The sequence below is a fragment of the Sceloporus undulatus genome, chromosome 2 (assembly GCF_019175285.1).
Source record: "Sceloporus undulatus isolate JIND9_A2432 ecotype Alabama chromosome 2, SceUnd_v1.1, whole genome shotgun sequence".
In the NCBI taxonomy this organism is placed as follows: domain Eukaryota; kingdom Metazoa; phylum Chordata; class Lepidosauria; order Squamata; family Phrynosomatidae; genus Sceloporus; species Sceloporus undulatus.
The window spans coordinates 142,012,661-142,035,070 of NC_056523.1; the positions used below are offsets into that span (position 1 = coordinate 142,012,661).

The following is a 22,410-nucleotide window of genomic DNA, read 5'->3' on the forward strand; positions in this document are numbered from 1 at the left end:
CTTTCTCAAAAAAGCTTGCAGAGGAAAAATTATGTGTTTGGGGACAAGTGGACTGCGGAACACAAAACCCACACTTTGAATAAAATCAACCTTCTTATAAGCTTGTAGCCTCACTGTTTTTCTTTTTTCCCTTACCAGATGGGGACAAATTTATTTGCTTCACATAAGGCAAACAGGCCTAACAGATACTTCATAAGCCAAAATGTGAACTAGAACACACTTATCCTTCTGTTTTCACACCTCTCTGAGTTTTGTAATACATGTTTAAAATCTAAAAATGTGTCAAATTGCATGCAAAAGCCATATATCAGGGGAAAGTGTTTGTGAAAAAAAATAGATTAGTTGCATCTTCCGGCAGACAAAAATGCATAGAAGTACATATGAATTTGGGGGCACAGTCCAGCCTATTGTGAACATGGGACAGCATGATCTGTCAGCTGTAAAAATTTGATCAACATAAAAATAAAACAAACTCAATCATCCAGTAAGGATTACAAAGGTGGAAACCTCCATCCTAATCCTTTACCTAAACTGAGAAATTATATGTCTTTGCCTGTCATATGTTGATATTTGAGTTTTTAAAAATAAAAATAAAAAAATAAAATCAGCTGGCCATGTCCAAGAGTCTATCTGATGTACACAACTAAGACAGATTCCCTATGAGAGTAACTAAATCTGCCCAGACTTTTGATACAACATGGGTGTCCTGATAGCTTTCATTTTGAACCCCTCCTGTTACTCTCGGCTAAAGTGTGATCATGATGTTTGCAAATCACTGCCAAAATATTTTCATGGAATGGGTTGCTTTTCTCTTTTCAATATATTTTCCTGATGAAAAATATTTATTGTTATTTTTTTAAATCCTGGAAATATATCAAACAAACAAAAATACACCAGTATCTTAGGGAACTGCCACAATAGTTTGTGCAAGTCATATCAGTACAGTAATATTCATATCCCACTGAATCTCTGCTTGCATATGAATTCTGTGTATCTGAACTGACTGTAGTCAATTGACCCAAATTAAATTGGGGCCTCAGTTCTGTCCCCCTTTTTAAGAGTATGTATAGTTGCAAGGATTTCTAGCACTGAATCCTGTGTGACACTCCCCCTTACAAAACAAAACAAAACAAAACTATCTTGTCAAATTATCCTGTTACCTTGACAACAGGAGGTATTCGGGCCTTGATCCATCTGTCAAAAGCCGGAAATGCCAAGGCTGTGTTTGTTTTTCTCATCCCGTTGAATTTAACTTAATTTGTCAGGATGTTCCCTGTTGTTGTTTTGTTGCTTTTAGCATTTCATGGCTCGAGAATCTCACTTGTAATTTTCTCTCCATAACACCACTGATGGATGACTGAATTTATTTGCCACTGTCTAACTGTGGATGTAATTCACTTAATCTATTTTGCAAATCCTGAGTAATTTATCTGTGCTCCTATGCAGCAAAACTGCAACGGTACAGAAACATAAGGAAGCAAGGCAAGAAATAAAGCTGATTCAATAATAAATGTAGGGAGCTAATGCAGGTCAATGAGGAATGGGGTAGAGTTGGTGTGTGTGTGTGTGTGTGTGTAAAATCAGCCTTACATTTGTCATTGGGGAAGCAAGTAGGAACTAGCAACTGATGAAATAACAAAGCAAAAACCTTGTTGAGGAATAACAGTAAAAGTTGAGATAAATGACATGGCATTAAATGTTCCTTTAAATAAAATCAGTATGAGCCACAGTGTAGTGGAAAGCGACAAGGAAGAAGAGAGAAAAGTGAAAGAAATAGAGAAGGATGATCTGAGTATTACAGAGATGTTGGGAGAAATATTATTTTCTTCATACAAATGTCAAGTTACAGAACTGAATATTCCTGACCTTGTGTGAATTAATTGTCTTCTAAAGTCCCATGTATTTGAGGAAAGGAGATTTAAATGAACAGAGCAGAATTACGAAGGAAAGGAGAGTTTTATTTGTTCTGTACACACAGAAGAGTCACATCATGTAAGCAGTGCTGAAAATGTAGTGGAGAGGTTGTGTGAGCATGATGTGAAAACAGCATGGACAAAAGGGAGTTCAGGTTTTAGAGTTGTAACCAGAATCCTGTGGCCTTTAAAGATTCATGTCAGACAGGAATTGACAGAATAATGTTTCCACAACAAATGTAAGACATTAAGGAAGAGCTTCCAATTGTTGAAGTTTTGCCTATCAACCGAACCAGTTGGGGAAAAAATGGCTGCTATAATTTAGTGGTACTATCTTTCTGTGATGGTGGAACTGCGCCGCTCCTGTGAGACAAGAGGTTATCCTGACAGTAGTAGCATTGCTGGGAGGGTCTCCCATGTCAGACAAGCTTTTGCTGAGGAGCTCGACTAAATGTGACGAATAGCAACTGGTGAGCAGCAGTAGCGCAGGGACATAGTGGATGTTTTCTCAGACAACAGCAGTAGCAGCATAGCTAGCACTTGTTAATACTGGCAGATGGAGGCACAATAAATTTGTTTTGAATATCTTTTGCCATGAAAACTCTATGATGAGACAATCCAAAATGAAATAAGAGATCCTGCCAGAAGATGAAACTTCAGAAGGTGCTCAGTGAGCTACTGAAGAGCAGAGGACAAATATGAACAGCACTGTAGGTAATGACACAACTGGATTTAAGCCAAAAAGACATTTAGCTATTGACATGTTCAGAGGTGGAAGGAAAGTCTGAAGTTGCACAACTGATTCTGTAGCCTGGTACAGGCCTGGACGCCCTGGTGGAGGTGTCTTTACAACAGCCAAATTGCCCAGCATCCGCCCGCCCCAAAAAGAACCCGGAAAAAACAGGTTCTTTTTAGGACAGCGCATGCATGTCATGAATGCGCCATTGGTGCACTCATGATGTAATAAACGCGCAGCAACATCTATACTGTTGCTCACATCAAGATGGCGGCCCCCGTGTGGACGGAAGGCCGCCATTAGGCTGCCTCCCACACGTCCTATGATTCTGGAGTGTGCAGTTGCTGTGCGCTCTAGAACTCTAGTATCGGTGGCAGCACGGCGCTTTTGGAGGAAACTGACCACATACCAAAACAGGGCATGATGGTAATCCTAGACAATTGGAACACAAAAGTAGGAAGGGAACAGAACCAAACATTATGGGAGAATTTGGCCTAGGATGCAACTGATTGCATTTTATGAAGACAATGGTTTGTTCATCAGAAACACATTATTTAAGTAACCAAAGAGGTGGCTGTATGGATGGAAATTACATGGGGGCCAATGCAGAAATCAGATAGATCATATAATTGAAATTAGAAGCTCAATTCTCTTTGCAAAAACAAGACCAAGAGCAGATTGTGAGAATAAAGCTAAAGTCAATCATTGGCGGGTTACAAACGGCCCTCCTGACTGTCATACTTATCTGATTTGACATCTGAAGTGATGAGTCCAGGAGCACTCCCAAGCTGCAAACACAGTCTTTTAAGGGAAGTGTGATCCCATCTAAGACCAGTTAACATATCTCCTTACCCGGGTTCGGGATCCCAGCAATGAATACCTCTGTTTTATCTGGATTCAGTTTCAGTCTGTTTTTCCCCTCATCCAGTCCATTACCACCTTAAGACATTCATTGAGAGGAGAGACACCATCCTTAGTAAATGCTGTAGTACAAGGCATGGAGAGATATATCTGGGTGTCATCAGCATACTGATAACACCCTGCCCCATGTCTCCAGTTGATCTCTCCCAGTGACTTCACATATATGTTAAATAGCATTGGGGACAGGATGATGCCTTGAGGAACACCACATTTAAGCTCTCTTTTTGAAGAGCAACTGTCCCCAAGCATCACCATCTGGAATCTGCCCAAGAGAAAAGATTGAAACCACTACAATGCTGTGCCTTCGATCCCCAACTCTCCCAGGCATTCCACCCCTGAACATGTGATTGTGTCAAAAGCCTTTGAGAGGTCTAGGAGCACTAACAGGGTCACACTTCCCCTGTTGCTGCTCAGATGAAGATCATCCACTAAGTCAACCATGGCAGTCTCAGCTCCATATCCTGTCCTAAAGCTGGTTTGAAATGTATACACATAATATATAAAAAGAGATTTTCTCTATTAAGCCTAATTGACCAGGAGCCAGAAGAACTCTGGACTGAAGCCAGGGACACTGTGTGAGAAGAATGCAAAAAGACACTAACTGCAGTCAAAATGAAAGAAAAGCTTCACTGGATAAAACTCTTCAAACAGTTAAGGACTGAGGGGAAGCAAAAGAAAAAGGTGACAGAAATAAGCAAAACCCTAAATGCAGCAGTTCCACTACTCCTGTGCAGGGATGAAGAGATTGACTGCGTCAATCAATGTAGAGAAAATGAAGACTATAACAAAAAAAGGTAGAACAAGAAACCTCTTCCATAAGATCCAAGAAATAAAAGGGAAATTTAAAGCAAGAGTGATGATGCTCTACGATCAGTTGGGGAACACACTTATCATGCTCTGTGTAAAAACTGGAGGCTCAGAGGAGGAAGCAGAAGAACCCAGTCTTGAGTCTGGCTCTAGTTCCTCGGTGCCTGTGCCAGCAAAGTCTGCTGCCAATGAGGACAGGCAGGAACCTGGCACCAGTGCAGCAGAGGTTCCTGCCAGCTTAGGCACTGAGGAGAATGGGGAAGCAGACTTACCTGTGCCTTAATTCAGCCAGCGGAGGTCAGAAAGAGAGAGCATGCATTGTTCCCAAAGAATGCCAAGCAATCAAGGAACAGCTGTACCAGTGAGAACTGGAGATAAAAGCCTGGGAAGAATGCCAGGACTTTGTCAGAGGTTAACTGACATCTCTGACAAATGCACCCTTGCCTTGAACTCTTGGGTTGCCTGACTCTCTGGATTGGACCTTTGACTGACAATTCTGTTTGCTCCAACCCTGAACTCTTGGACTACCTAATGACCATGCTGTTCTGAACTCCTGGTATGCTCTGATTTTTTGGACTTCAATACTCTGGAATTTGGCTTATTCTTGATGCTGTGTTCTTGTTGCTTCTTTGTCTGGTTGTTATCTCAGTTTCTAAAGAGAACTGCAACTAAGGGGAGAGTAACCTAATGTGGGAGCAGCTGCAGCCAATGGTCTTTTCCCTAGACCACCTCTGCAGCTTCCCCAGGGTAATCACACCTGAGCCCCAAAGAGAACCCAAAAGAGAACCCAAAGAGAACCCAATTAGCTTCCGGGCCCAATACAAAGTGTTGGTTCTTATCTTTAAAGCCCTACATGGCTTGGGCCCGAGTTACTTGAGGGAATGCTTCTCCCGACATAATCCACCCCGCACTCTCCAAACATCTGGGAAGAACTTACTTGAGCATCCCAAGGTGAGGTTAACATCTACTCACCAAAGAGCATTTTCGGCTACGGCCCCAACGCTTTGGAATAATCTTCCGGAGCAGCTCCGACTTATTTCTACCCTGGATGCCTTCGAAAAGGCGTTGAAAACTCACCTCTTCCGGCAAGCATACCCCCCTGATCTTTTATAGACCTCAGAAAAATACTACCTACTGATCAGGAGTCTACCTCAGGTTGTCAATGAGATTTTATATTGTATTAACTTTTTTTAGATAGCATATGGTTTATATTGTGATTTTAAATAATTGTTATTAGAATTATTGTTGATTGCATAATTTGACTGTAATTCCACTTCGATCCATCGGGAGAGGCGGGACAATATAAATAAAACTTATTATTATTATTATTATTATTATTATTATTATTATTATTATTAAAAGCTGGGTTGCTCTCTGGACAGGCCACATCAGGAAGACCAACCAGAAAATCCCTCTCCCAATCCGCAAGAATTAATGAGAGGGTTTATTATTCAGGCCAGCACCAAGGGCTATTCTCTTTCCCCACCTCCCAGGTCACAAGGCCTAAAGAGGTAGTTTCAGAGACCTCCCTTCCACCAAAACAGTAACCTAGGTGCTCATTGAACTCTAAATCTCACCCCATTTCTGCCAATGACATCCTGTTTAGACACCACCCTGGCCATTTGTCCAAGTCTGACTGGGAACAGTATGGGAAAAAGCCCGTGGAAAAGGGAAAAAATTTCTACCCAGCTCAGAAGCGACCAAGAAACTTCATACTGCACCAGCGGTAGGAGGGTGGGTCAACTGCCTGATCCAGAATGGAGAGCTGTGGGAAGGCAGGGCTCAAATAACCTCTGGCCATGCTCAAGGCCTCCTCTTGCCATGGCATAACTGCCAGGGCTCAATTTAAACTATGCATCATCCCCCAACATCTCTCTTGTGGGGATGATGCTGAATATCATATAATACATAATAGTAAAACCAAGGTGCTTCTTTCAGAGCTTCTCAAAATTACAACTTTTTCTCAGATCCATACTTACTGCATGAACTCTACTTTCACACCCACTCTGTTGCCCATGACACATAATAAATCAGGTGAAATCCCATGTTTCCCGTAAAAGAATACACATGTGGTCATCTGAAGCAATCGTGGCTTCTCAGCTCAACCTACTTCACAGGGTTGCTGTTAGGATACAAATGGGGTGAGAGAGTGGGGAAAATGTACAATATTTTTTGCTCAAAAAGATGAATCGATTGAAATTGTCATAAAGAAATCCGTACAGCCTAAAGGCCTTTTAAATGAGTGAATTATCAATCTGATTGGATATTATTTTGCAGGAAGACTCAGAATAAGCAGCTAGTAAATCTCTTCCAATGCTGGACTAATGCAGGACCTTTACAAGTTACAGTTCTTTTTTTTGTGGTCCTGTGGAGACCTTGTGTGCAAGCACATGCTCATGCACACAAAGGATTAATAAATCAAAAGGAAGAGGGGTGACGAAAACTAGTAAAACTACCAGTTGTACTAGCAATTCTGTTTTTACTGGCTTACATAAGGAGGTAAGCAATTTGCTTGGCAAGGACAATAGTTACCACCCAGTGCCCATGCACATATGTCCCCTAATCCCAAAAGTTACTGATTCACTGCAGGATGTGCTAGGAAAGCTGTCATGCACCATTGTTGAGTTGGACATCTCAGTCTTCACTCTCTAGCAGCCCACAGTCTGCATAAGTATATTGACACAACATTGTGCTTCACTAGTTTTAAGTAGTATCTCAGCTGTTATCCACAACATGCCTGTTTCCTCTCACTGTGGATGAGTGAAGGATTTTAGGACTTTAGCTAATCCCCAGAGTTAACATGGGAAGAGGAAGAGAAGAATGAAAAGAACTCCAGGGCATCCAGTCTAATTCCTTGCTTATTTTCAGAAGCATGGAGAACTAACCCAGTAAATCTTCTCTTCTTTAAAAGCTATCTTCCCTTTGTTCTTTTCAGGTATGCGCATCCTAGTTACACTGCTTTTGGACACTCTTCCTATGTTGGGGAATGTGCTCCTTCTCTGTTTTTTTGTGTTCTTCATCTTTGGCATTGTTGGAGTTCAGCTTTGGGCAGGGCTGCTCAGGAATCGTTGCTTCCTACCAGAAAACTTCAGTTTGTAAGTATGAGTAAATTACACTGCAAGTTTTCAAAGTATGTATGTGCACAAAAGTAAGAGTTTTTCTGAAAGAAGATATTGATTTCCATAAGCTTCACAGCTCTCTTACCTGGGCTTATGTGTATTTTTTGCATACATTATGGCAAATGTGATGGACTTCACGTTGTGCAGAGGATGTGCAGCTCACATAGAAGTCAGAATAGACAATGTGGGCACACAAAGATACAATTGTTTCTTTTTCTTTCTTTTTCTTTCTTTTTCTCTTTTGTATCCTTTTGCCACTGTTAATAACTATCAAGTAGTAGATGATAGAAATACCTATGTCAAGAATGTGAAGAACTGCTGCCAGTCACAGTAGGCAGTACTGGACTAGTTGGACACATAAAATATTTTAATAATAATAATAATAATAATAATAATAATAATAATAATAATTTATTTGTATCCCGCCCCTCTGAGAACAATCAATAATAAAACCATAGTTATATTTGGTTATCACAACTATGAAATCAGATAATGGCTATGAAAGCAGCATAACACATAGTTAATTACACAACTGCACAACTGTGTAACTGAAAGTGCTTTAGTCCTGACAAACTGTCATGTACAGTGGGCCCTTGGTATCTGCTAGGATTTGGTTCGACTGTGGATGTTCCAGGCCTATTAAATATAATGGCATTCCTTATATAAAATGGCAAAATCAAGGCTTGTTTTTTTGAATTTATATATCTGAAAAATGTTTTCAAGCTGTGGATGCTTGAATTTGTAGATAAAAAACCTGTGGATATGGAAGGCTGGCTATACTAACTTGATTCAGAAATCCAAGCCTCAGTGCAAAAAGTAAAATTGTTCACAGCAAGGCAATGTTATTGGAACTAAAGCAGTGTTGGTTACATAGTATATTAAAAGTCACAAAACAAACCAAATCTTTTTGCATGCCCTCACTCCTCATTTGCTCCCATTCCAAAACATCCCTTTCCCAAGACACCCCCGTTGCGTTACCATGGGGACTGACCTTGGGAGCTCCCAATGCATATTACCTCCCCTTCACATCTGCCCACTACCCAGTGCCAAGAAAGATAAACATGCATTCCACCCAACAACACTAAAGATATGACATAGTCCATCATCCATAATACAAAGCAAAGCAGGCACAAAATAATTGACTAGCAGGCATGGCAGGAACTCAAACCAACTAAGATCCTGACAGTGATCTTGGACAAGTCGCAACTCTCTCAGCCTCAGAGGAAGACAAAGACAAAACCCCTCTGAAGTTTTCTAGCCAGGAAACCTCTGTGATAGGTTTGCCATAACTCAGAAATGACTAGAGGGCACACAACAACTACTTACTCTGGTTTTGGTCATCCTTGAAAATGATTTTCTAGGATGTTATCAATTCAAGTAGGAAACTGGGAAGGGGGAAAGGAACCAAGCCAATATTACACATCCAGATGTCATTTGAACCATCTAAACAGTTTTTGAAGCTGTCATGCTTCACTGTGTACAGGAGTTCAGTACAGATTCTCCTGGTGTTATGAAAGTGGACACACTGAACCATTTCCTCTTTGAACCATTTCAGATGGTTCACAGTGAACAATTACCTCAGCCATTTTAGATCTGATCCTAACCAACAAGGGACATTATCAGACAAGGGAAATTGAAAGTATAATCCAATCCAAACGCAATCATGGGGTTTAACGTTATTGCGTGATAGACTACCACATGCAATTTCAGGAAATGGGACGTCAGTCCGAACGCAATCTTGGGTTTCACATTATTGCGTAAGAGGTGATCACACACAATTTTGGGCAATGGCAAGCTATTTTCGGGCAATGAGAAGTCAGTTTAAACCCAATTTGAATTCACATAAATTCGCTGAACTAGCAAATTCACGTGAATGCGTTCTGGCCCCACTTTCTTTTCATTCGAAATTAAGAGAAATTCCTCCCATGTGATAAACTCCTAAGATGACCTGGTTAATGAGATGGAAATGGTGGGATCCTTAAGTGGGAGTGACCATGGTATCTTGCAGTTGGTTATACAGTGGAAAGGAGAAGCCAGACATAGTCAGACATGCATTTTGGACTTTAGGAAAGCTGATTTCAGTAAATTTAGGAAAATACTGGGGGTGATCCTGTGGTCAGGAATAGTAAAAGAGAAGGGAGTTCAGGATGGATGGGAGTTTCTCAAAAGGGAGATACTGAAGGCACAAGTTGAAACCCTTCTAACAAGAAGGGGAAATGGGATGTGTCTCAAGAAATCGGGATGAATGACTAAGAAACTTTCAACTGAGCTAACTTTTAAACAGGGCATATATGAGAAATAGAAAAAGGGGGAAATAACAAAAGAGGAATTCAAGCAAATAGCTAGCACATGTAAGGGGAAAGTAAGAAAAGCAAAAGCACAGATTGAGCTCAGGCTTGCTAGAGAGATTAAGAACAATAAAAAGGGCTTTTGGGGGCTGTCAGTAACAAAAGGAAGAAGAAGGAAATGGTATGGCCACTGCATGGAGAAGGTGGCAAATTGCTAACAGGGGACAGAGAAAAGGCAAGACTATTCAACACCGTCTTTGCCTCAGTGTTCTTAGAAAAGGAAAAGGGTGCTCACCCTGAGGAGAATGGAATAGAGGTCACAGCAGGAGAAATGCAGCACAGAATAAGGAAAGAGGAATACCTGATTAATCTAAATGAATTTAAGTCTCCAGTACCAGATGAACTACATCCAAGGGTATTAAAAGAACTGACAAATGTAATTTCAGAGCCATTGGCAATAATTTTTGAGAACTCCTGGAGAAGAGGAGTAGTCCCAGCAGACGGGAGGAGTCCCCATCTTCAAAAAAGAAAAAAGAACAGATCCCAACAATTACCATCCAGTTAGTCTGACATCAATACTAGGAAAGAGTTTAGAACAGATCATTAAACAGAGAATCTGTGAACATTTAGAAAGCAATGCCATTATCAGAAAAAGTCAACATGGGTTTCTGAGAAACAAGTCATGCCAGACTAATCTGATCTCCCTTTTTTTAAAAGGTAACTGTTTCAAGAGCAGCACTACTTTTAAAATTTTAGCATATCGAGCCAAATAGCCATTCCATGTTTGAAATATAGAAAATATGTATTAGTTAGAATTGACCATTGCCTGCTTGCTTGTGCCTTTCTCTTTCTTACTTTAGCTGCTGTGGTGGTAAGGGATGTTCATGGACATTCTAACTCACTCAGTCTTGAGCACATAAGGCCAGGGTCTGAACAACAGGCCTTTTGGCATGTGTTCTGTCTCGCTGACTAATCATTATGCAACCCACCAGATCTTTTCTGGGTTCTGCTTTCCCTTAAATGACTTAGTTGTTTTATGCAACCCACAAGAATGTAATAATTGCTATACTGGGGTCAGTCAATTCAGCCCATCCAGTTCAATATCCTGTCTCTGATGATGGCCAGTTCCCAGAAGTTCAAATGAAACTGTTTTCCCCCTTCTCTTAAACCATTTTTGAGTGATGTATTATCTGACATTCATTCTAAACTTCAAAACTAACACAATTTAAAGAGATCTGAAAAATGAAATTTCACTCCCAGACAGTTAAAATGCCCCAATCCTCAATTAATTTGCCTAATTGCTTTTCCTGAACTCAATTATCCTATTGGCCCCTGTGACCTCTTGGGTCCATGAGTTTCACAGGTTATCCTATTAGTGACATGAAAAGGTACTTTCCTCTTTTTGCTTTTAGTCTGCTGTCTGCTAAACATCACTGGTAGTGTGTCCCCAGTCTTTTGTAATAATAATAATAATAATAATAATAATAATAATAATAAATTTATATACGCTTTTCAAAAAGATCAAAGCGGTATACATAGAGTTTAAAACCAATTACAAAACACATCATAAAATAGATAAAACCAAGAGCACTAAATACAATATACAATCTAAAAACAATCATTCAATCAATCAATAGGGTGAGGTAGAGAGTCAATGGGATCAGAGTACACGACTTTATTTTCCAGGGGGGAAGGCTTGACAGAAGAGGAAAGTTTTAAGCCTCTTTCTAAATGTTTCCAGGGGGGTGATAAGATGGAGCTCGTCGGGAAGACTATTCCAGATTTGTGGGGCCACTACTGAGAAGGCCATCTGGGAAGTAATAACATATTTAGAAGGTGGAATTTCCAACAAGTTCTTCCCGGTTGTTCTGAGTGTGCGGGGCGGATTATATGGGGGGATGCGGTCCCTCAAGTAACTATGGCCCAAGCCATGTAGGGCTTTATAGGTAATAAACAACACCTTGTATTGCGCTCGGAAGCGAATAGGCAGCCAGTGCAGATCTTTCAGAATAAGTGTTATATGGTCAAACCTGGACGCACCGGTGACCAATCTGGTTGCCATATTTTGTACTAACTGAAGCTTCTGGGCTTGGTACAAGGGTTGCCCCATGTAGAGCACATTACAGAAATCCAAGCGAGAGGTTACCAGAGCATGTACCACCGTTTCAAGGTCCCTTTGGCCCAGGTAGGGTCGCAGTTGGTGTATCATTACATTGTACTGTAATGTAGGGTGACTAATGGGCCTTGATTGTTTCCTACACTTCCAACATGCCATTCTTGTGTAACCTGCTATGCGTCTGTTTTCTTTAAGCCCTTACTCAGTAGATCTGGAATCCTACTACCAGACGGAGAATGAAGATGAAAGCCCTTTCATCTGCTCTCAGCCGAGGGAGAACGGCATGCGCTCCTGCCGCAGCATCCCGACACAGAGGGAGGAAGGCCTGGAGTGCACCCTGGACTATTACTCCTACAATGACACCACTAACACCTCTTGTGTCAACTGGAATCAATATTACACAAACTGTTCTGCTGGGGAACACAATCCTTTCAAAGGAGCAATCAATTTTGATAACATTGGTTATGCATGGATTGCAATATTTCAGGTGAACATTGTGACTTAAATTCCAAACGTATTCTGTCAATAGGCTGTTCATCAGTAATGATGAAAAGTGGCAATTTTTAATCTTTTTTCTAAATATTTTCCCTTTGATATAAGAAGAAAACAAATGTATTAGTTTAGATCACCAATTGCTTGCTATTTTTTCTTATGACTCTATAAGTATAGGATATACTAGTACAGACTAATGTTCGCTTGCTTGCTTTTCACCCACCCTTGATTCTTGAGTATCTCTCCATCTATTTCTTATTTCTTATCCTTTATATGAATAGATGTAAGAGATGACTCAGAAGAATAATAAAATTGGTAGATCTTCTTCCAGTTCAAGGACATAGGCCAACTTTTTCTGACTTTATCCACACACACACAAACACATACCTGATATATGCAATAGATCTTATATGTCAAATTTTTAAATTAAATATTGAGCTTGTCACTAAACTGTTATATACTAACTGTTCCAGAGATGCAATCAAATTAGAGTAAGAATGACTATTGGTGAGTTTCTTTAGTAAATTTATTTGATTGCTCCGTGCTCTTCTTTTGTTGTTGTTGTTGGTGCTGTTGTTGTTTTTTTGTTTCTTCTCTTCTTACCTTTAATTCAAAATAAAATGAAATTCTGCCAACTGCTGTGTCTTTCTGGGTTTCTCTAGCAGGTGTTTTGTAACTTCTAGATAGGCTTGTTTCTTATCCTTGATATACCAGATAGGCTTGCCTCCACCAAGAGAACCTAAACAATAACTCCATTTTCTTTCTTCTTTAACACAGGTCATCACTCTTGAGGGCTGGGTAGATATAATGTACTTCGTCATGGATGCCCATTCCTTCTACAACTTCATCTATTTCATTCTCCTGATCATTGTGAGTTAATGCTCCTGTCTTTGTAGCAAACAAGGACATGAACAGATGCCAGCAAGAAGGAAAATTGTGTTAGGGTGTGTGTGTTTGTGTGGAAAGAAAATGAATCAGACGGTATGCTTTAAATTTGGATGGACAACTGCTAGATGTTGGGGGGGGGGGATTAGCCCCTGCAAGGGACCCAAAAGAGCTGCATCATCACCCCATTCCATTTTTATTTTTAAAAAATGCATCTAATATCTTTTCCTCTCAAATATAACTAATAACTTCCCTAAAGGCTCCAAGGTGCACTTTTGGCTATTTTACTACACTTCAGTGGAGAGGTTCCGTCTATTCTATTCTATTCTATTCTACTTATATTCCACCTTTCTCCCAACCCAGAATTAAAGGTGACTTACAGTGTTTATGGATTCTGCCCCCCACACCCAATGCAGAATCTTGATGAGGCTTGTTTTCAGTTTTGGGTGGGGTGGGGTGGGGGACTTGTCCAAGTCTTTAAAATATGACCTCCATGATTCCAAAATGTGACAAAATGGCTCATAGCATTTGATAATGGTGAGGAAATGGACCTTAAAATGGGAGGGAGGTATGCAGATCCTTAGGGTACATCAAAGATGGCCTTGGGGTTCACATGCAACTCAAGGGTGTACTTTGTCCACCTTAGCTTTAAATAGAACCCAAGAGAGTATACAGCCTGCTAGCAAAAGGGTGTGTTCTGAAAGTACTCCTAACAATGATATGATACAGCCACATGTGAGTTTGGAACTGATGGTTTTATTTTAGTCACAGATGGAGATAGTGAAGGCAACTTCTCCATCACCATCCTATCTCAAATTTGTCATGGGATTAATATTGGCTGTTCTCTTTTTAAAACAACATCAACAAACATGAGCTTGCAACTATCAGCTCTCTGAGGGAAAAATATTGGATGAGTTTGAAGTTTGACCTACAGTAACAAAAGGAAGCTAGTCTGGTCTCTTTTTGGCTTTTATGTTAAAGAAAGCCTATTGACAAGAGACAGTTTTGCTGTGGCCTTCGGCAATCTTTACAATTTCCTTACAGTGTATGTAATTTTTTTTTAAAACCCACTAAATGTCACAACAAACGACAATCCCAGGATTCTATAGAATGGAGCCATGACAGTTAAAGCGCTGTCAAAGTGCATTCATTTTGTAGTCTGGCAGTAGCCCAACACACACCTTCACAAAGCATTCTCTCTCTCTCTCTCTCTCTCTCTCTCTCTATCTATCTATCTCTCTCTCTCACACACACACACACACTTGCATTCTCACCTCTCTCATATACACACCCTCCCTTGGCTCTCTGCTGTGAATGCTTCCTCCTGCTGCTGTTTTGTGCTCTGTCATACAGAACAGAACAATTCTGGAACAGTTAACTTTTATTATATTTTAAGGTTAGTCAGGAATGGCTGCAATTGTCTCAGCAGCTCTTCCTGCCCAACACTTCATAAAATAGATTCACTGGTCCTGGTGCTGGTCTGGCAGTGGCAGAGGAGACCTAAACATATCCATCCCTTTATAACCATTCCTTCTGTGTTTCCCTGCATCAGTGAAGGAATGTTCTGAGCTTGTGCAACTCGGGCACATGCTCAATAGTCCCCAGCATCTTAGCCATCGATGGAGATTTAGGAAGCCTTTGAGAAAGAAAAGGAAACAAAGTACAGTGGTACCCCGGGATACGAATTGATCGCGTTACGAAATTTCCGGGGTACGAAAAAGTTAGCTTGGAAAAAACTGTTCCGGGTAACGAAAGATTTTTCGGGTTACGAAAAATTTTTCGGTGTGTTTCGGCGCTTTTTGGCATGAAATTTAAAAGCCGCGGCTTTCCAGCGCTAGCGGAAAGCCTTTTTTTCGGGTTGCGAAATCTTTCGGGTTACGAACGGCGCCGCGGAACGAATTAAATTCGTAACCCGGGGTACCACTGTACACTTATTTGCTTGTGGTCTGGGGGCAGGAGAGAGTAGAAGCAGCACATGAGAAATGGGAAGTTTTACTGATACCCCACTCCACCCCATAGCATTGGGCTCCCTGTAACTCAGAAGTTATCTGAGCTGGAGGAGAATGAGGATACATTTAATGTATACACAGCTATCCATCAAAGCTAGCTCTTAATGTTAAAGGAGCTATCCAAGGTGCTGACTAAATTTTCAAAACTGGATGCAATACACTTTGAATTGCTCAGTTAAAATTTGACCAAGACCCAAAGAAAACTCACTTCTCCACTGAGATAGGAGCCAACAGCTTCTACTGCTTACCTTATTCAAGACAATCTCAAAGTGGTATCTCAAAGTGTGAATAACTGAGGCCAGGCCTTACATTGAGTAAATCTAAGCTATATGCTTGGGTGGCAGCTACCTGATATGTTCTCATTTAAGCAAATCAATCAGCTGTTTCATAAGTATGTTAAATCTGCACCTTTCTTTCCCTTCTCAATGGCACATCGTTCAGCTCTACAGTTTCCTGCTAAGGGCATCCAGAGAGAAAGCAATGCCAAGGAAGATGAATCAGCATCTTCTTACCACTGAGATAGCATGAATGGATAGTGTATCTGTTGGTTTAAGGTAGCCAAGAGAAAAGGCCTAGTTATTGGCTTCTTTTCAAAACATTCAGACTGAATAATGATCGTGATCTACTGAAAATGCAGTCTAATGAAAAGTCTGTTTCAGAATAAATTATCAGATCTTTGGCTGCAAACAGCTGCTTTTGTTGAGTAGCAACATCTCCACAATTGCAGTTAACAAAGGAAAAGATCTGTGCACAAAAGCTGTCAACCTTTCTGCAAGGGAAAAATCTGTCATGAAATGGTTTCAAGTGAACAAGCATGAATTTAAAAAACAAAACAACCCAAAAACACAATAATGCTTCTGAATTGTGATAATTACAAACACTGACTCCCAAGAAGCAAAAATTAGAGAAACTTCTTTAAATAAAAGAAAATCCCTGTTCAACCTGGCAATGGCATTGCCAGCCCTAGTGTCACCTGATGCGGGGGGGGGGGGCTGGGGGGCGCAGAAGGCCATGCTCATCCCTTCTCATATGCACTCAGCCTCAGGAGAAGGAAATGGCAAACCTCCTCTGAACAACTTTTGCCAAGAAAACCCCATGACAGGGTCATCATAGGGTCACCATATGTTGGAAGTGACTTGAAGGCACACATCAACAACAAACAACAGAGGAGAGTGCCTCTCTCTCAAAGCTATCTTCCAAATGGTATGAAAGCAGCATTAGTTATGAGCCAGTTCCTGTAGCAAAACTTTTGGATGGCTCATGCATTTCCCGAGTGGCTTTCTGAGGTCTAGAGAGCCAGCATGTGGCAGTCATTTGAGCGCCGGACTAGGACACTGGGAGACCTGGGTTCAAATCCCCCTGGGTGACCTTGGGCAAGTCACACTCTTTCAGCTTCAGAAGATGGCTGTGGCAAACCCCCTCTGAAGAAGCTTACCAATGAAACCTCATGATAATAGGTTTGCCTTAGGGTCGCTATAAGTTGAAAATAACTTGAAGACACACAACAACGACAAACAATTTCTAAGGTCTGAGAATATCAGTATACCCCTGGCTGCAAGGGGGGGGGCTTTTACCTTGAGAAAGGGCAGCAGTAGAAGTTTGCATTGTCAGGCATCTGTCAAGGCCCACACACCAGCAGGAGCATAGCTGTTGGCCTCTAGATTTTCTAACCATGTGCTCCTCTCTGTTGTCACTGCCTGCTTGCCTTCCTTCCACTGTTGCTAAGAGGGACAATAACAAAAAGGAGGAGCAGACACCTCCTTGCACCTCCCCTTCTGGGCCCTGACAGTGGGGACAAGTGGTCAGTGATGACAGTAGCGAGGTGACAGGGGCACTTTTACTAAGCCCTAGCCCCCTCCCAAATCTTTGAGCAGCATTGTTGTGATGTTCTGCTCATGAGTTTTCCAGATTCAAGTCGGCCATGTACTTTTCTTGTAGGCAAGGGAAAGCTTCTACCTTTCTTTTTTTTCCCTTTCCTTTCTTTTTCTTCTTCTTTTTTGAAGGGTTTATTTTGCACTACCAAGGTGATTGTAGGAATGCATTCAGCTTGGGAGGAAAGGGTTCCCAGATGCTGCAGCCTCTCTCTCAGAAACACCACCCATATGGCATATCAGTCTCAAAAGTCTTCCAGCAGACCCAATGAGAGTCTCCCCACCACCACTGCATACCAAATCATAGCATGATGGAGTCATCTGAGATGGGTTCATCCTTCCTTAGGAGCCTGTGTGGTGTAAGTGCCAGAACTCTGGGGGATCAGGATTCAAATATTTGTTCAGTCATGGAAACCCACTGCAGACCTTAGACGAGTCAAACTTTCAGTCCACAGGAAGGGAAAGGCAAACCTCCTCTGAATAAATCAGCCAGGAAAACACTAGGATAGGGTCACCATAAGTCAAAGTTGACCTGAAGGCACAAAACTGCAACAAAATACACCCTTCCTTCCTTCCCTGGCTGTGCTTTCCCCCCACCCGTATACACACACAAACCATCCCCACACTGAATTTAAGTTTGGGGATGTGGTTTCACATATAAAAGTGTGAGGAGGACGTGACTGAATAGATTCAGATGAATGGGATCTGCATCTTTGACCTTGCCTGCTATGGAAAGTTGTGAACATGTGAATGCTGTTCTCAGTGTTCAAAAATAAAATGAAAAACTTAATATCTGCTGTCTACAATTACTTATATATTCATTATGTTTTAGATAGAGATTAAGGTTGTCAAACCTGGTCCCACTGAATGAAATGGAACAAAACAGTCACAAAGTCTCTTAATTTCCTTGGAAACCAATTTGCAAAAGACTGCAGTTTGATACCACTGTCCCATGGGAATAAGCCCCACTGAATCCAGTGGTACTTACTTCTGAGTAGAGATGTCTGTAACACAAACTTTAGAAAAGCTATGTTTTCTACTCCCAGAATGTCCCAAACAGCATGGTCATAGCCATATTTCAGGAGTTGAAATTGAAAAGATTAGAACTTTCTTCTTTGCAATTGGTGTCAAGCATATTAGTGAATTGATTTATGTCTTCATTCCTAAACTGTCATAGGGTTAGTCTGGACTGAACCCTACAGCTTTGTCTCATCTTTGTTCAGTAATGGAATTCAAAATAATACAGTTGGACCTCCATATCCATGGATTCTTTATCTACAGATTCAACCATCCACAACTTGAAAATATTTTTTTAAAACATATATTCCAAAAAACAAACCTTGATTTTGCCATTTTATATAAATGACACAATTTTACTAAGCCATTACATTTAATGGGACTTGAACATCCACAGATTTTGATCCTGGAACCAAATCTCAGTGGCTACTGTGGGCCCACTGGATAGAGAGAATTCTCAGGCAGTCTTCCACCAGTGAGAACCAGCATGGTGTATCTTGAGCATTGGACTGTGACTCTGGAGACCAGGGTTTGGTTCCCCGGTCAGCCATGGAAACCCTCTGGATGACCTTGGGCAAGTAGGCTCGCCTTAGCTTTGCTATAAGTCAGGTGTTTGTGGCAGGATTATTTCTCTTTCACTATGTGATGAAATTTTTATTTATGCCTGTTTGTTTCACTCCCTCCAGTATGTGTTTTCCATGTTTCTTGCTTGGGGATCAAGCTAATTGCTCTCCTCTTCCTCTTTTAGGTGGGCTCTTTCTTTATGATAAACCTCTGCTTAGTTGTCATTGCAACTCAGTTCTCAGAGACCAAGCAGCGTGAGAGTCAACTGATGAAGGAGCAGCGAATCCGCTACCTCTCCAATGCAAGCACTTTGGCCAGTTTTTCAGAGCCAGGAAGTTGCTATGATGAGCTCCTCAAATATCTTGTCTACATCCTTCGAAAGGCCAGCAAACAACTGGTGGAAGTTTACCGAACAACAGGGGTGAAGATGGGGTTGCTTTCTAGCCCAGGCAGCAGGAGTAGTGCGGAGAGACAACCGTGCAAGCATCGACCACGGAAAAGATCATCAGTCCACCATCTCATTCACCATCACCACCATCACCACCATCACTATCACCTGGGCAATGGAAGCCTACAAGCTCCATGTGCCAGTCCTGAAATCAGTGATGTTGAAACCAGTTCACTTCACAATGGTGCCAACAGGCTGATGCTTCCTCCCACAGCCAATCCTCATGTTGCTTCCAGCAATACTGAATCTGTTCACAGCATCTACCATGCTGACTGTCATTTTGAGCCAATTCACTGCAGATCATCTCTCCCTCAGCCTGGTCTCAGCCTGCCTGGACCAGAGGTGCTTCCCAGGACTGTAGTTGGCAGCAAAGTCTACCCTACAGTACATCCAGGTACCTCCCATGAGCTGCTGAAAGGTTTAGGAGAGCCCACACTGAACCCTGGGGCTAGCACACTGATGAACCTTAACATCCCTCCAGGACCTTACAGCCCAATGCAGAAACTACTGGAGACTCAGAGCACTGGTAAGTGTTAAAGTTGGCTAGCAGATATTGAATAGCCTTTGTGGTGGATGAGAAATCTGTTGATCCTCCCTATTCCCACTTTTCTGTTCACTCTGGACAACCATTGATGGAATGTGGCACTCAAGTAAAGTGAAAGCTGAATTATTAAGTTTGTCCTCCTTTCAGAACTATGATGAAATCACCCATTCATCATACAGGAGCAAAAGAAACTGATTCATCAGTTACTTATTAATTTTAGGTTGCATTGTTTTTTGTTGTGATTTTTGGTGCTAGTGAAGTTATAAAAAATTACTTTTGGGAAACTGAGGAAGTGAAAAAGCTTGAAAAAGTGAATAGTAAGTTAGCTTGATGTAGTGGTTTGAGCATTGGACTATGACTCTGGAGGCCAGAGTTTGAATCCCTGTTTTGCTATGGAAACCCATTGGGTGACCTTCGACAAGTAGCATTCTCTCAGCAAAGGCTTCTGACCAAATTTTGCCAAGAAAACCCTTAAGCTTGCTATAAGTCAGAAATATCTTGAAGGCACACAGCAAGTCTATTCATATTGGTAACAAACAGTGACCCCCTTAAACTGCTGAAATCCTTCATATTAATAGGAAACTGACATGAATGAAGCATTCCAGACTCAGACATTTCTGCTTGTGTTTAGAAGTGTTACTTCCATATTCTAAGAGCTGAAACAGACCGGCTCAGAGGGGTGGCTTGATGCCGCTCCTTTGAGCACTGGGTTGGGGTCATGGCAACCACCCGTCATGACTCCAACCCAGCTGTTTACTGGCGCAAAAAGAAGCAGCAAAAAATGCTTCTTTTTGCACTGGCAAAATGCTGGCTTTTCCAGTACCGCTGTGGCTTTGTGATGCTCCTTCGGCATCTAAACACTGCACCTCTGGAGTTCTGCAAAGATTCCCCTCGTATGGTTGGGTGGGCGGCTTCACCGCAGCTTTGTGCCAGCTTGGGGGCATGCATCATCTAAATGACATGCCCTAAGCCACTGGGAAGCTGCCACAAAGGGTCCATTTGTTTCACCTATAAGTCTCAAATAAAATCTCAAGTCCTTGTAAGATATTTTCAAGTCAAGTCTCAAGTCTGGGATCCAATTTTTAACAGAAGAAAAGGATTCAGGGCACAGTTCTTGGAGATGAGCAGCAAGCGTATTAAGTGATGGGTTCAGGTCTGCTTGGCAGCCTGTCTCCACTGCACCTCAGAGGAGCCTTCTAAAGCTTTTGAAAAACTTTAGAAGGATCCTTCTGCCTCAAGCCCATTGCCTAATGCATTTGCTGTTCCCTGCCAAGAAATGTGTCCTGCACTCTGGTGAAGGGTCTTGCCTGCTGTTGGAAGTGAATGATGCCCGCAAATTGGTAGCTAAAAATATACTAGCTGTGAGTTCAGTTAAGTCGGTGCATCATTTATTGCCAGGTTGAGTCCAAGTCATGTCACTGAAACAACTTGAGTTGAAGTCAATCGACTTGAGTCTTCATCACTGTGCAAAAGCATCCTAGACCTCTCTGTGTAAGGAAAAGCAGGAGGCCCATTGGCAATTGTCACTTGCACAAAGCCAGATGTGGCAATCCAGCATTATTAGGCTGGCAGGTCTTCTTGCTTCACTGGCATTCACTGGGATCTTGGGCTAGTTTTCATTAACAAAGTAAAACCTGTGAAGGGCTGGACATTCAGCTATAACCTTGTAGGAAGCTGATATCTTTTGTTTGTAATTTTTATGCACATTTATTTGAGAGAATGGATGTAAGCCTTCATTCATTTTGTTCCTGCATGCAATAATTTTCTGCCTGCTGGGCAAGATTAGGAGAGGTTTTGCACATATTGTGATGCATTTTGGCATTCTACAATCTTCTTTTGCAATTTATTTATACAAAAAACTTTGTACAAAAAATATGTACTTATACAAAAAATACGTCAAGGTACAGTAATAAGCAATGTCCATGTAATGTTTTCCTTCGGGAGAAGTTGCTGTTAGAATGAAGAGATTCCCAAGATATTGGAGCATACGTTTGGAAATTAGTTCAGGTTCATATCTGATCTAATCAAGGTAGACAATACATGTATGGACAATTTTCTGATTGGTCTGAGGTCAATACTCAGAAAAGGAAAAAGAAAGGAAGGGCAGATATTTCTGATACAGAATTACTGAGATTTTCTGTGAAAATTCTTACAATTGGATCCTGCCCTATTCAGGTGGTTCAGCTGGTCCTGAAAAGGAATGCCAGGAAATGAATTCTGCTGAACTGAAAGGGGGATGTTTGGTCTCATTTCAGGTCCTTGCCAAGGTTCCTGCAAAATTTCCAGCCAATGTGGGAAACCTGACAATACTTGCAACCCAGATAGTTGTCCGTACTGCATGAAGACCTTGGCCAACAAACCAGAGCAGACAGACTATGAGACAGGCGATTCAGACAGTGATGGAGTTTATGAATTCACCCAGGATGCTCACTACAGTGATCAGAGGGACCCTCAGCGTTGGAAAGCCCGGGGAAGAAATGCTTTAAAGCTTTTGGCCTTCTGGAAAGTGGTTTGTGAGACATTTCGAAAAATTGTTGATAGCAAGTACTTTGGTCGTGGGATCATGATAGCTATCCTGATCAATACCCTCAGCATGGGGATTGAGTATCATGAGCAGGTAAGCAGAACTTCATCTGTACATCACCTACAATAGGTGAGCCCCAGTTACTGGCCTCATCAG

The 22,410-nt window shown here is 41.5% G+C and overlaps 1 protein-coding gene across 1 annotated transcript in view; it reads left to right on the forward strand.

The window, feature by feature from the left end:
• CACNA1G (calcium voltage-gated channel subunit alpha1 G) overlaps positions 1-22,410 on the forward strand; it is a 539,836-nt gene that overhangs the window by 317,245 nt on the left and 200,181 nt on the right. Inside the window, 5 exon segments of the mRNA XM_042449813.1 lie at positions 7,313-7,472; positions 12,096-12,387; positions 13,170-13,262; positions 18,923-19,712; positions 21,986-22,347. Of these exon segments, the coding sequence (XP_042305747.1) occupies positions 7,313-7,472; positions 12,096-12,387; positions 13,170-13,262; positions 18,923-19,712; positions 21,986-22,347 (1,697 nt within the window).